Source organism: Cucumis sativus, chromosome 2 (assembly GCF_000004075.3).
Source record: "Cucumis sativus cultivar 9930 chromosome 2, Cucumber_9930_V3, whole genome shotgun sequence".
NCBI classification, from domain to species: domain Eukaryota; kingdom Viridiplantae; phylum Streptophyta; class Magnoliopsida; order Cucurbitales; family Cucurbitaceae; genus Cucumis; species Cucumis sativus.
Window position 1 is genome coordinate 22998803 of NC_026656.2, and position 16135 is coordinate 23014937.

The 16135-nt window shown below is 32.0% G+C and overlaps 2 protein-coding genes and 1 long non-coding RNA gene across 3 annotated transcripts; 2 read left to right on the plus strand and 1 right to left on the minus strand.

Moving 5' to 3' along the window:
• The first annotated feature begins 6623 nt into the window (after positions 1-6623).
• Positions 6624-7348, plus strand: LOC116402223. Its single transcript, XR_004214679.1, has 2 exons — positions 6624-6872; positions 6971-7348. It is a non-coding gene; the product is annotated as an uncharacterized LOC116402223 (long non-coding RNA).
• Positions 7349-8179: 831 nt separating this feature from the next.
• On the plus strand, positions 8180-11305 carry NRT1.3 (protein NRT1/ PTR FAMILY 6.4). Its single transcript, XM_011651683.2, has 5 exons — positions 8180-8427; positions 8514-8631; positions 8700-8917; positions 9001-9548; positions 10107-11305. The coding sequence occupies exons 1-5, from the start codon at positions 8425-8427 to the stop codon at positions 10987-10989; spliced, it is 1770 nt and encodes a 589-aa protein (XP_011649985.1). The 5' UTR covers positions 8180-8424; the 3' UTR covers positions 10990-11305.
• A 22-nt stretch (positions 11306-11327) lies between these two features.
• On the minus strand, positions 11328-15016 carry LOC101219925 (50S ribosomal protein L30). Its single transcript, XM_004151854.3, has 3 exons — positions 14716-15016; positions 11763-11972; positions 11328-11670 (listed from the first exon to the last, which is right to left on the minus strand). The coding sequence occupies exons 2-3, from the start codon at positions 11952-11954 to the stop codon at positions 11536-11538; spliced, it is 327 nt and encodes a 108-aa protein (XP_004151902.1). The 5' UTR covers positions 11955-11972; positions 14716-15016; the 3' UTR covers positions 11328-11535.
• Positions 15017-16135: the final 1119 nt, after the last annotated feature.

Sequence of the window (16135 nt, forward strand, 5' to 3'; positions counted from 1 at the left end):
ATTCTCCTTAATTATTTTATAAACACGTATGTTAGTGTGTTTTAGTTACATTATTTCAAATAGTAGTGAATAATTTTTTTAAAATAAAAAATAAATAATTTCTATATAAAAAGTTGTTTGTAATTAACATGAGAATAAATACACTCAACCAAAATATGTTAACTTCAAAAATATGAGTTTGTAAGTCGTTTGTAATTAATGAAAAATAAATTACACTCAACTAAAATATGTTAACTTCAAAAATATGAGTTCGTAAGTGATTTGTAATTAATGAAAAATAAATTATCTTTAACATTTTATAAGAAATAAATACACATAATTATTATAATAAAAAGGTGGCTTTTAAAATTTAATAACAAAAACCATGAATAGTTCAATTTTAGTATAAATTATAGAACCATTATTTGAGTGTAATTTGGTATAGAAAGTTTTTATTGTTTTCAAGTTTATCTATTCATTCTTTAGAGAAAATTGATTTATAAAGTAACGCTAATATGTACATTTTTGTTGCCTTCTATTGTTTGGTTAGTTTATTAGTGAAATTAGATTATTTAATATATTCTTTTTTATTTATTAATAAATATTAAGTATTATTTAGGGGAATTGACAAAAATAGGCCAAAAATGGGATAGACAAAGACTTTTAGGATTGATTGTAAAAAAGTTGACATTTAGGACAAATTGGAGGTGAAATGACGAAAATACCCTCATTTCAGATTAACCATTTCAATTTAAGAACCTGCGAGATGTCTGCGAGATGTTTACGAGATGTCTACCAGATGTTTGCGAGATAAAATAATAATAATAATAAATTGTTTTAATTGTTTTATTTTTTTTTAAATCCGAATATGAATTGTGTTGTATGTATATATATTTGCATCTTAAATGTATAAATCAAATATTATTTTTTATTGTTTCAAGTTGATTTATGGTTGATTTAAGGTTGTTTTAGAGATGTTTCCAAGGATGTTGGCAATTTATTATTATTATTATTTTATCTCGCAAACATCTCGCAGACATCTCGTAGGTTCTTAAATTGAAATGTTTAATATGAAATAAGGGTATTTTCGTCATTTTACCTTCAATTTGTCCTAAATGTCAACTTTTTTACAATCAATCCTAAAAGTCTTTATCTACTCCATTTTTTGCCTATTTTTGTCAATTCCCCTATTATTTACTAATAGGTAAGTAAGTGTTGGTTCACTCAAATTTGCACATAAACTTGACTTAAATTCAGTGTTTAATATTTTGATGGTTCTATTTTTGCTTGAGTCTGTTTTAGGTTAAAAGGTCATTAATTCCTTTGAGAATAAAAATACAAGGTGGAGAGAAAGTTAACAGACACAATTTAGAAGTTGATCGGGCATGAAATGCAAGTAGAAGTATGAATAAAATGACTGCAATGAAGTGAAAAAAATGAGGAACTTTCTAATATTGGGGTATGTTGCTCACTGCTCATCTTTGAATTATGTCTTTTTATTAGCTATAACTATTTTTATGGTTAAATTTAATGATTTTTCATTTTCATAGTACTGACTCTTATTTTTTAATAATCTAACTTATGGTCAACTTGAGCCTAATATTATATTCATTCATTTATTACTCTTTTAAGTTGCTTTTAAATTATATACTCCTAATTTCATAATAACAAAAAAAATGGTTGAATTTGGAAGGTCTTTTTTCAAAAGATATATAAAAATTAATTGTTTATATTATTTTGATATATCTTCATTAATCTTTTCAAATTCTTCCGATAGTCACATGCCTTGTTAATGGATTTATAAAAAAGAAAAATGATCTTTGTTAAAATTACAAGTTATGTTTATAATTATTTGTACCCTCCTGCCAATACATTTGATACAAAATCTCAAAACATATTAGAAATATGGTGATATATGTTTTGAAACTTTTTTTTTGAAATAATTAGAGTTTTCCAAATATTAGAACTCTTTCAAATATGTATTAAATGTTTTGTTTTTTTATCTATAACAATCATTTTTTTCTAGCACAAACATAAATCAATAATATATCAAATATGTAAGATGATCTTGAAGTAAGATTTTCAATACCCACGTCCCACATATTGTGAAAAAAAATAAACGAATTTTCAACTTTTTTGAAGGAATGAAAAAATTGTGGTTGAAGATACAATAAATTTTGTTGTAAATATATTTAATAATTTAAAACATTTGTTTTTATACTAAATATATTTATTTGAAATACTTGGAATCTTTGATAATTTTGTTGTGTTTATATTGAAATAATAAAACGAATTTTCTTTCTAAGAGCCAAAAGTTTGATTCTCTTCAAAATTGTTATACTAAGAAAGTTATAATAACATTATCACACGTGCAACGTACGTCAATATTTTTTAGTATAATAAAGAGTTGCATGCAAACATAAAATCTTAGGATATATAATTTTATTTTATTTTAAGAATATTTAAAGTTAAATAGACGTTGAGATAACATTAATTCTAATAAGATTATAATTATATCTTATTTTAGTTTAATGAAACTAAGTATGACAAATAAAATTTGAAGTTATAAGGGAACTCATTGGTAAAGGTCTGTCTAAAGTTGTGAGTACTTTAAGTTGACAGTTTACGGAACACCTTCAATATAGGAACTAACTCAAAACTTGCGTTGAATTAATCTTATTCCTATTAGCATAAGATGTCACGGTAAATTAATGGTTTAACGGTAAATTTAATGATTTAACGGTAAATTAAATGGTTTAATACACCTCTAGAAACTTTAGAGTAAAATTTTATATAAAACTTATAATAAGAATAGGTTTATTTAGATTCACTATATTTAGTCGGAGTTTAGATCTGTACAACAAATCCTAAATTATTAGAACATTCAGTGGGGTAATATGATATAGATTGAAGGATAAAAGCCCTTACGCGTGAAAATTCTACAAAATTAAACATTTTCTCATTACTAATTTGAGAATTAGAAATATCAGTACATTGAAAAATATTTACAGAAACATACTTACTGTAAAATAATTATTGGCTAAGCATTCTTGACATAAAAATTATAAAATTACACAGAAATTGAAACTTACTTTTGTTGTTGACTTTGAATCTACAAAACGTCAATTGAAAAGTCACCACCACTTGGAACATTTTCTATTCTCTTAGTAAGAGGGTTTGTGTAAGACTCGTACCTAAGAAAGACTGAAATATTAGCTAAGTGTTTTAAAGAGGGCATTTTGAACAATTTATGCGATAAGAAGTTGGCAATAAATTAAGTATGTGTTGAGGAAAGGTTATGCGATAGAACTTTTCAGGGTTTAAGTGCTACTATGCGATTAAGGTTCTACGTGAGATGAAAGATTTTGCGAGCAGAAGTAAGGAACTTCCTAGAAATTTCCGATGTGTTTTTAATGGGTCACGTGTAGAGTTTAAGCTAAGCATGATTAAGTTAAACCTTAAGCTTACACATGCACCACTAAGAGTTGTAGCAGCTGGTGAGCTGACAAGAGACTAAGATATTTTGAAACTAGTATAAATAGGGGTCTTTAGCAAGAATTTTTTAGAATGGTTATCTTGAAATTCTGAAGAGAAAAGTAAATTGTTGAAGTCCGGTCAAAATAGCTAAGTGAGAAGAAGAAGAAGGGAAACAACTAAAGTTTAAGTAAACCAAGTATTGTGAGTGTTTTTCTTGAAAGTGATTTCATGTTAAAAGCTTTCTTATAAAGTTCTATTGATTTTAAATGATGATTTCAATATGAATATTTTTAGAAAGATTCCTATCAAAAGCATATATTATGTTTTTAATGCATATTTATGTGAATTAAATGATTACAAAATGATGTTCAAACCATTAGTTTCTTTCTTTCAATAAGATGACTATAATGTGTACATAATGAGTAAAGGCAACCATGTAGAAAATGACTGCATGGTGGAGTGAAGCTGGTCAATGTAGAGAAAAAGACAACATTGTTTAGCGACCTGAGCAACGAGGAACGAATCAAGATATTCCCAGATGTTGATGAAAAAACATCACAGTAGTCTAAACGCGAGATGACGAGTCTTGACATTGGAAATGATTTACGCTCTTGACGAAAATATTGTGTGAGACTAATGGTATTATTATGTTTATATGAATGTTGATGAAACTACGCAAATTGATATATATTTATGTCACTTTATATATTTTATGAAAGGTATTAATTTGTAGAAAGATTTTCTTAAAACCTCACTAAGTCTTGTAACTTACATTTTAAAGTTTTCATTTTCAGGCTTCAGGCTTAACTGCTAGGTGAGATTTGCTGTAGACGTTTTATTATTAAGTTTAAGTGTTGTACTTATGTATTTTGTTTTAAGTGTGGTAGAATGTCTTGTTAAAAGTTAATAAAAGTGTTGGTTTGTGTTATTTTTCTTTGTTAAGTTGTTTTATCGGCTAAAGTATGGTTGTAGTTTAAAAAGAAGTGAGTAGGCGATTAAGCAAAGCTTAAGGACCTCAAGCGGGGTGTTTTGGTGTTAAACACGTCATGATACTCAAAGTCATACTGCATTTCACATAGCTAGTAATGTGGCGTGCAAGGTGGGTTTGACCGTTTAGCTTGTGGGAACCAATTGAATTTTGGAAATAAAGTGAGAGTTATTTTCTTTTTCTTTTAGAGAGTAAGTAGAAAATTTGAAAGTTCGTTAGTCCTAAAATTGTGTTACCAACCTTCCGTCTTCTTCAGGATGAAGAAGAGGAAGAGAGAGATCGGGATATGTAGAATCGTAAATAACTCCCACTTAAAGGAGTTGTTAATTTAATTTAATTTAATTTATTAAATTAATATTAGTATAATTTACATAAATGTAACAAAACCTAAAAATATTTACAACCAACAAAAAATAGAAGTCATGAAGCCACCATTGTATTTTCATAAATTTTAGATTTGCCCTTGAATACTATGGGACAATTTGTCACTTCTTTTTCTTTTTTGCTATTTATTCATCTTCTTTTGTGATTTCTTCACTTCCTCTTCTAAATTTTCTCTTTTATTTTTAAACAATTTATTCTTCTGTTTAAATCTCCTATTTCATCTTCATCATTTTTTGGCTTTATGTTTTAAAGCTATTTTACGATTGTTTCAATATTCTTCTCCATCTTCCTCACATTTGAGAATATCAAGGTCATTTAAATATAGTTTTAAATTGTCAACACGATCGTAGATTTGAAGTTTTTAATGATCATTTACACTGGATCTACATGATCGCTTACCATAACCAACACGATCATTTTATCTTAATCAACACGATCGTTTACCATGATCAACATAATTGTTTAAAGTATATTATTTCATTTCACCATCATCTATCCTTGTAATGTATCTTAAACGATCGTGTAGTTATGGTAAACGATCATGTATACGGATCCAACGTTCATTTAGATTATATTATACAATCGTTTACCAATATTGAAACGATCTTGGTACAGTACCAAGATCATTTAGATTGGGCATAAGATAACTTATATTCGGTACAAGATCGTTTACCAAGATCTAGACTATCATGTACCAAGTTTTTTCGCACGCGCGCAACTAATTAATTGAAAGGTATTTTTGTTATTTCACGTTATAGGCTTCTAGGCCTTTTTGATTTTCAAAATTGTTTTATACGATTTAAATATTTTTGTGTTTCGTTAAATTTTTTAAAAAAGTTTAATATAATTATTAAAGTAAAATGAGAATGAAGGAGGAAAAGTAACCAATTTTTCAAAAGAACAATAACCCAATTAATAAAGTATATGGGAAAAAGGAAGAAAAAGTATGATAAGTAATATTTAAACCTATGTAGAATAATAGCCCTTGTAATTGTTTGAATAAGGAAAAAACTTATAATTTGTTTGTATTTGTGATTTCCTTTAGGTGCTAAGGAACAAAGTTAGTAGAGGTCGATTGGTCACATGGCTAAGCGGGTCCAAATATATCTTTATACAAAAACATATATATTTTTTAAACTGCCTTTATTTCTTTTTTTAATTTGACAATGATTTCATTGTGTGTTTTTAAATATTTTATCAAATAAATTCAATTTTCCTTTGATTTTAAATACTATATATATGATAAAAGTGGTCAGAAAATTGAATTTATTTTACAAAATATTTAATAACACACAATGAAATCATGATCAATAAAGTTATTTTGTCTCTTCCATCAACTTAAACTAGTGTCCAAAACTTACACATCTCAAACACAATATAGTTTGAGCCAATTATTTAGTGAGTACCTACCTACAAGTACTTGTTTTCCTTTATAATAATGAAATGTATTACTTTAAAGATTGTATAAATAAGCTTATAAAATGGAAGGGACTCCATTTCTGAATCTTACCCCTCTGAAAACACAAAATAAAACTTTATATTATATTATTTATTGGATCTTCTATTTTCAAATTACTATCTAAACACGTCTTTATGTTTCAAAAAGGGATCCAGATTTAAGATACCAAGTTGTTTAGCGTATGAGGTTAGCTAATTAACCATTATCACATGATTTCTCTCCTTTGGCCCACCCCATCGTGAATCAATCATACTTCAACAAGAGAAACCTAACACTTCAAGGAGAGAAACCTAATCCTGAGTTTTTTTATTATTATGTAATCAAAGGCATGTGGAAAGGCAACAAAATATCAAAGCTTTTTCGTACATTCATTTGAGCCTAATTAAACTGTGCCCACTTACATTAACTGCCAAAGCAAACCATTCCTATGTCTGCACGACTCTTTCTATTTCAACAATATGTATATGTTGCTGTCTCAACTTCTTTTGGCGTTTTCATCAAACACTTCTCTTCTTTTTCTTCTCCTTCTCTTCCCTTTCTATCTCTATTTTGAAAGAGATGAATTTGCTTGAGATATATTGAGTGGTAAGAATCACTGTAAGAAAAGTGTTTTTTTAGCTTGAATTTTTGTTAGTTTATGTACATTAACTGTGTTCTTTTATGCTTTTTTGTATTAACGTTAGGAACCAACCATTTTGCTTAAATTAGAAGAAATTTGAAGTTGAACAAAAATAGCTTGGAGAAAGGCAAAACAGTTCCAAGACGTATAAAGAGGCAAAGATAAGCTAAAAAAGGACTGGAGGTATCACCTCAATGCTAGGTTTGGCACTAGAGACCTAAGGCTACATAACAAGATTGCATTAGGACCAACTTTTTCAAGAAATGCATTATCTAAACGTTTTGTGGCACTCTCCCAAAAATGCATCCCTTTTTTGGTCATACCAGTTGTCTTACAGAAACTTGTTTGAGGCTACATTTACCAAACCGTAATGAAAATTAATGTAGTTGTAATGAAATTTTATTGTTAGATTAATTGTAATGAACGCCAATCCCAAATGTAATTGAATTTTTTTATCGTGTTTAGTTAAAATTATGGATTTTGTCAATTTTACTGTTACAATTATCTCCTCTAGCGCTACCTCTAAGGGTCAAGCGACAACAATAACAGTAAAGATGTCAAATTGATCATTTTTCAATTGTAACAACAAAAATAATTATAACTATAATGGTAACGATGTGAGATAATTTTCAGGCGCCATCGGATTGAGTATTCTCAACTCATCAATCAAATTATTTTATTTAATTACAAATTTGGATGTAAGCCCCATGTGTTGGTACACAAATGCAAAACACAAGTAAACAACACCAAAAGTAATCAAATTGAGCCACTTTTTTATTTTCATTCATCTATTTCGTGATTTCACTTGCGTAAATGTGATAAATCAGGATATAAACTTGTTAGCTCATTCCATTGCTGTTCTTACTCATTACTACTATTTAAGTGATTGTATTAAAAAATGGAATTGTTTATGCTTTGGGGGCAGAGGGCGAAGGAACAAAATATGAACAGACATATTGAAAAGATTAATGCATATCTGACCAAAACATTGTAGGATTGAATCTTCGTGATCAAAGCAAAAGAAAAAAAATGTGTGTTTTTGTTTGTGCCATCAATTTTGAACCTAAAAGACCAAGACACCATTAATCTCCATTGATTTGCATTACATGTCTGTTTCTGGTGTCAGAAATCAAATGAAATGCATGTACTATAACAATTTGAACTTTTATTAAAGATAAGTATGTGGATTGTATCAATGGGGAGGCAAAAAAGAATGTCCTTTTCCAGCATTTTATTTCAGTTTATGTGGCTACCGGCACCACTACCACAAAAACATAACATTGCATAACTCCAAACTACTTACACATGCTGTCAAAGTAACCTGTATAAACCACAAGCTGATTTAGTTCCAATCCTATCTCTTTCTCTCTCCTAATCCCAATCATTCATAAACTTTTTGCTTTCCAATAAATCATGAGTCTAAGCATAACTATAGCACAAAGACAATCCCCTCAGCCTCTTGCTCTCTTTCTTTCTCTCTAACAGAGGGAAATAAGCAAAGAAAAGGGAAAAAAAAAAATGGTAACTTGTTTATGGTCAAACTCCTTAGTTTCTATTGTCTATGAGATGGATTTTTTAACAGTTAAACTTTTCCTTTTTATCAACAGGTTCTGGTATCAAAACATGGAAGTGGAGGAGAAGAAGATGATGCAGCAGTAGATTTTTGGGGAAACCCAGTTGACAAATCAAAAACAGGAGGATGGCTTGCAGCTGGGCTCATTTTAGGTGCTTGAAAATTTTGTTTTGTTTTGCACAGAATAAATAGCAATGCTTAAATGCCTAAAATCATGCAGGAACTGAACTCTCTGAAAGGATATGTGTGATGGGAATATCAATGAACTTAGTGACATATCTAGTTGGGGATTTGCATCTTACGTCAGCCAAATCTGCAACTATAGTCACTAATTTTCTTGGTGCTCTTAATCTTCTTGGGCTTCTTGGTGGCTTCTTAGCAGATGCCAAGCTTGGAAGGTACCTCACTGTTGCTATCTTTGCTTCCATTACTGCTGTGGTAAGTTCTAAGCCATTAAGAAATGACTTCAACAAAGAAAATTTCACTTCAGAATTTAGCTTGAGCCTTGCTGGTTTTTGTAGGGTGTTATTTTGTTAACATTGGCCACAACAATCCCTGGCATGAGACCTCCTCACTGTGATGACTCTACAAGGCAACTTCATCAATGCATTGAAGCTAATGGTGGGCAACTGGCCATGCTCTATGCTGCACTATATACTATAGCACTCGGTGGAGGGGGGATAAAATCAAATGTTTCAGGATTCGGGTCAGATCAATTTGACACTAATGATCCGAAGGGGGAGAAGGCTATGATATTCTTCTTCAATAGGTTCTACTTTGCGATAAGTATCGGGTCGTTGTTTGCTGTCATTGTGTTGGTTTATGTACAAGACAAAGTGGGGAGAGGTTGGGGATATGGAATCTCAGGAGGGACCATGGCGGTTGCTGTAATTGTACTGCTTTGTGGGACAACCTTTTACAGGTTTAAAAAGCCAAGAGGAAGCCCTCTCACAGTGATATGGAGAGTGGTTCTTTTGGCTTGGAAGAAGAGAAGTCTGCCTCACCCAGCTCATCCCAGCTTCTTAAATGACTACCAAAATGCCAAGGTTCCCTACACCTACAGGTTCAAGTAAGTGTTTTTCTGATCTATCATCAAATACTCTCTACTTTTTCGTTCCCTCTCTTTCACTCTCTGTATGTCCATGTAAAATTGATTATCTGTTTCTTGTTTTAGATTTGATGTATTATAAGACATTCTGCAAGATGCTATAGTTTATGAATAATCAACAAAAGAAAAAAAAAAGAATGTAGTGATGAAATCTAGAGTTTATATGTTAGAGTTGAAGAAACAATTGCTTAAAGTAGAGTTATAAGATAAAATTCTTCAATATTTATAGAAGGCGAAGATAATGGAAAAGACGGAGTTGTTGAATAGGTACAAAAATCCAATAGTGATTACTATTGAAGTTGTGTTATTAAAATTGGTTCAATAAATGTACAAACATCAATAGTGTTTACAATTGAAGTTGTATTATTCATGAACAGGAAAAACATCCCATAATACATTACTAATCACACTTGTCTTTTACTACCAATCCTCGTATTGGTGCATTCACTTCACTTAATTTATTTGGTTATATATTTATTTTGATTTGGGAACGTTGACTAATGAAAATATAAATATCAGATGTCTTGACAAGGCTGCAATTCTAGACGAGTATGCTACCACTGGTCCAAACAATCCATGGATAGTCTCAACAGTGACTGAAGTTGAAGAAGTGAAAATGGTGTTCAAGCTCATACCCATTTGGTCCACTGGCATCCTCTTTTGGACGATCTACTCTCAAATGACTACATTCACAGTAGAGCAAGCATCATTTATGGAAAGAAAAGTTGGCAGTTTCGAGATTCCTCCTGGATCTATGTCAGCCTTTCTATTCATTGCCATCCTGCTCGTCACTTCCTTGAATGAGAAACTATTCATACCAATTGCTCGGAAGCTGACTCACAACGTACAAGGTCTCACAAGCCTTCAGAGAATTGGGATTGGACTTGTTTTCTCAATTTTTGGCATGGTGGCTGCTGGGGCTGTTGAGAAAGAGAGAAAGGCATCTGCTGTGGGACAAAGTACTCGTATAAGTGCTTTCTGGTTGATACCTCAGTTCTTCTTGGTCGGTGCTGGAGAAGCATTTACATATGTTGGACAACTCGAGTTTTTCATCAGAGAAGCACCGGAACAAATGAAATCAATGAGTACGGGACTTTTTCTTAGCACTCTATCCATGGGATTTTTTGTTAGTAGTTTGTTGGTAACAATTGTAGATAAAGTAACCAACAAGCAATGGCTGAGAAGTAATCTCAACAAGGGGCACTTGAGCTACTTCTATTGGCTACTCGCAGTGTTGGGCCTGCTAAACTTCTTCTTCTTTATTCTTCTTGCCCGAAAACATCAGTACAAAGACCAGCATTATGTCAGCTCCAAAGACAATAACGAGGAGCTCAAGATTTCAAATGACATGGTCGCACTTGAAATGGAAGGACCAATAAGCAAGAAAGCAGCAGAAACTTAAGAGTACGCTAAGGGTGCAAAATTTAGAACTCAAGGACACATTTGCACAGCATATAGAACAGATCCTATTCAAGTAAGGTCGCTGCTTTAAGGTGCCCCTTTTACAAGTTTAAAATCCTGCATGTACGTTTGAATATCTCAAAGCCTGTATCTACAAGACAACCATCTTGTGGTTTTAGCATTAATGAGCAGATGAGCCACTGCCATTTTGATTTCCCCTAGGCTTATATGATCTAAAGCATTAAGCATATTACAAATAATGTTCTTAAGTGCAAAAGGGCGTGCATAGCATTTATGCAAACAGCCGTGTTTCGTAATTAGTTTCTTACTGAAAGTAGCTTCATCAAAATAATTTTGGTAGACATTTCATTATCAAAATGGCAAATATTCCAATATATTATTTTAGCTAGCAACTAAATTTGGCAAGATGAATGGAGCATAAAAGCCATTGATTGTCAAGTAATTCCTGAAAAATACACTACTCAAATATAATTCTTTTCAACATCGTCCTGATACTCAAGAAGTACCTCTAACAGCAATACATGTTTCAAGAGGCAGAAGCAGAACTTGGTGCCGGAAGGTGATTTATAACTAATGGCGGTCGTAGCGCCCTGTGCTGTTCCATCTTCTGTTTACGAGCTTTATACATTTCTTCTGTTTCAACCACTACTAATCGCTTTACCTATAATCAACCAAAAAAATAAAAACTTCAGTCCATGAGGCAGTTCTGTAGTGTGTGCATGTGCGCAGCAGAGAACAAGTATATATAGCAACCTGTTGAATCATTCCTCTAACAGTAGGAGTGTTCCAGCGCATGACAGTTCGGTTACATTTTCGGAGCCGCAATGCCTCTAATGTACGTCTGTGAAGTCTCCTTGTTCCTGGCATGCCTCTTACTAATGTGATATAAAGATTAGTACTCCATGCAATTGGGACACTGGCTTTGAAAGCCTTGAAGGCATTCATATCCAAGATCTGCAAAATCTACAAAAATAAATAAAGATTAAGAAACAATTTCCTCTGCAGACACATAAACAGTCTCATCTAAGCATTAGAACAAAGTCTTCAAATTTGTTTTCTAAATATAGAAATGAATGACATAAAAGTGTATGCATCCATGCCAAGCTGTCTCCAAGGAACTTCTGTAGTTTACTTTTAATTGGTTGGGCAGGAAAACCCCGGCAGTCTCCAAATTTCAAATAAACAAATGATCATTCATCATCTTCAGTAGATAGAAAGCTCCAAAAATGCTCTACTTGCACATCAAAGGAATGAAAGAATATAGATGATAATTTTAAGTAGAAATCACGTCCATGCCATGATTTGCATCTCAAATCAATACTCTTCATCTTTATATCAGCTTCAAATTTTCAATAAAGTCCTCTAAAAACAATGTTCTAAAAAGTAAACAAGTAGAACTGCATGCTTGGAATAAAAAATGTTTCAATATACCATTCAGCTGTATCACTTTCATCAACATAGAGTCTGAAATTTAAATGAGACTTTTGTATACACAGCATTTGGTCTTAAAACAAAACATTAAGATGAAAGCATATGCCAGGAAGCAAGAACATTAGTAGGATTGAACATCTTATCTTGTGGAGTGTACAAATCTTGGGCCAAAGAACTTATTTTTTGTCTCAAGGGCTTGATGCCTTGTTATTAATGGAACCCGTGTCTAATTAAATCCTTAGTGATGAAATACATTCGATTTAAGGGTTTTAGTGTTTAAAATCGAATGATTTCACATACCTAAAGGGTTCCTAATTTCAATTAACTGAGGTTCACATATCAAACTCTTTGTTAGTTTTATATCTAACATTAATTGAATGAGAAACTAATTTTACAAACTCATTTTTGTTCGGTAAAGGACCTTCAGTAGTTTGGCCAACAGTATTATATCCAAGTTCAAGAACAATGTAGTATTCAAAAACAAAACACTTGTAAAAAAAAAGGAGAAAAGGCATTTGAGTGGCAAACATCCATTTTGCAGCCACCCATTAAAAGATACCAAATTTAATTTTACTAAACATTGTCATGTTTTTGAGTTTCTATTTTTTAATTTAGCCTCTAGACACTACCTCTACCTCCAAATTTCTTCATTTATTATCTACTCTTTCGTGAGATGGTCTAAGGCTCTCCCAAAGATAGACTCCCTCTCTAAAGAACATGAGCTCCCCCCAAGTTTGTAAGATTCCCTCTCACAGTGTTATATCTTTTCATTGAACAAAATCCTCTTTGTTCGAATGACCTAGGCTCCCTCTAAGCTTAGAGAATCCTTTCTCGATGAATCATGACGCAAAATAGTGAGAAGAATGGGATATGTCTCCAATACATGTAATGTTCCCTTCTTTTAACACAAGAAGAAAGAGCTACAACAAAATAATACAAATGTTGCTTTTAAAACAAACCGAATCATCAACCTTAAATGGAGGACTAAGTGTCCTTCAAATATGCATAGCAGAATCATAGTAAGCAATTTCCATAGCAACTGTGCATTAAATAAGAAAGATGTAGGCAGTAGAAAAAGAAAAGGCAACCACCAATAAGGAAAGTATCTTGCAGAATCACCATTTCTGTAGACCATCCCCTTCTCAAAACAAGGGCAATGCAATAACATTTCCAATATCTGAAGCCATAAATAAATATTGGCAATTTCATAAAACCTAACAACTTCAAACAAATGTATCAATATACTGACAACATGTTTAATTTTAAGTTATTTTTCAACAAGATATTAACAATTTTATTTCATATATTAATTCTGAGTATAGTTTTTAATGTTTTTTAAGGGTATCTTTTGAACAAAATTTTAAGAGTTTCCAACAAAAATTAACGTTAAGGGCATTTCTTAACCTTTTTTCAAAGTCTGGGTGTATTTTTTATACTTTTGAAAGTTGAGAATTTTTGTCACAAAATGCAAAGTCGAGGGCCATTTTTTATAATTTATCCATTAATTTGTCCAAATACCAAATGAAAATTAAACACCCCAGAAAAGTAGATTTCAGGGAAAAAAACAGAACAGTAGATCAGAAGGGCAGAGAGCATAGAACAAGATAATGAAGACTCCAAACTTATCAGTTCGTGGAGGAGAAAGGAGAGAAATAAAGGGAAGTGACAGGTAGATGATGATGTTGAGGCTCAAGCATCAATCTGAGAGAGAGAAGAGTGAAACATCGAGAGAGACTGAAACAGAGGCAGTGAGTAGGGACAGGGATGTCTACGGTGAAGGGCTGAGTGGGGCGGAGAACCCTTCCTCGTCCCCCTATTCTAATTCCATCCCGGATTGGGTAAGGACAACCATGGCGGGATAAGGTTCCCCGCCGGAAAATTCAATCTCAGTTTTTTAACCAAATTTCATTTAATTTCAACCAAATATTTATTTTCAACAATTCCTTATTTTCAAATTCGTTAAATGAAGTATTTCCAATACAATTTCAAATAACAAAATCCAATGACAACCTCAAATTGTATCCTAATCAATACAAAATTCATTAGTCATAAAATCATCTATCCAAAAGTCAAAAACCTTAAAGAGAGCTCTAATACCATTCAAAAGGCAGCATTAGTCACAAAAACATCGATTGAAAATGCAGCAAAATCATTTATTCAAATAGTCTAGAGAGCTCTATGTAGAAATTTTAAATTAAATTAAGTGTAAAAGGAGAGGGACGGAGGGTTTAACTCTTTCAAGTTTCAATGAAAGAAAAACTTTAAATTAATTCACCTTTAAGGAGCCGGAACTGGAATCGTGGTCGTGTGGAACTGGTAAACGAGATTGCCGAATCTTGGAGTGACCGTGAGCCGGTGATAGACTGTGAGGATTTCAGGACATAAGGGGAAATGTAGAGAAGGTGCGGCTACTTTGAAGCTGGAATGGTGGCGTAGCTGTGATGGATTGACGGTGAATCGGGGAAGGGAGGATAGCTGCGGGCTGGCGAATCAGTGAGAAATGAGGACACACACAACAGAATGGAGAAGTTAGAAGCGAGAGGGACGCGGCTGCTGCGAAGAGAGGGAAAAGATTCTAGGGTTCTTTAATACTTTTTTGCTAATTTATAAAAGTGAAAAAATAAATTTGTGAACTATACAACATTTTCAAAAGTTACAAAACAATTACCCAAGGCTGTTTAGGGCGTGGAGTGGTTATTATAATCAATAAGTTATATTAGCCCGTGGATTATAGATTATTATAGTATGAATTATTATAATTTATGTTTAGAAAAGTTGGGTTTAGTAAATGAAAGAGTGAGTAATAGTGACATATGAGAAATATGATAAAAGTAGAATATTCCTAATCCTAAGATTATGATAATCCCATTGAGTAGACTAAAATAGTCAACTTCACTCCTTCATAGTTTAAGCGCCAAACGCCCTCATAAAGATTTTAAAATATGGTTAGCTTTGGATGAAAACTCAGCGGCCTTTGGGGGACGATAGAGTTATGGAGTATAAATGTTATGACAATCCTAGGGTTATGATAATATGTGTTTGGGAGAAAGATTATGAAGGGTAGTGTTATGATAGTATGTATTTGGGGAAGGATTATGATAGGTAGTGTTTTGATAATATTTGTTTGGGGAAAGGATTATGATAGTAGTGATATGATAATATGCATTTGGGAGAAGATTATGATTGTAGTGTTATGATAATATGCATTTAGGGAAAATATTTTGTAACGATTCAACTCTTTATATTAAGTTGAGGTCATTACCTTAAAAGATAAATAACAATTTGACAATTTCTTGAAAAGAAGAAAACTAATTTTTCATTAAAAATACCATGAAAACATGTTGTGCAGCTTAGTTCTACAACTTTAAAGATAATAAAAATAAATAGATAAAAATGTTTAAGCTTAAAACACTAAAAATGAACAATGAAAAGTAAAAGCAAAAATGTGTCTCCATATAGCATGTCACATATCCTTTCTATCGCTTGTCAACTTTTCTCTATCTTTATCTATGGAAATCGGCTCGCATCGTCGACTTGGCAAAAAGGGAAAAGTTATGTGGTGAAGTCTCGATTGACGATGAGGCTACACTTGAACGACAGTCGAACGAAGACACAACAAAGGTCCTTGGAAGCGGCTAGGGTTGAAGGAAGGAAGAAGATGAAGTTGAATCGTCGCATGCAGATCGAGGAGCTTA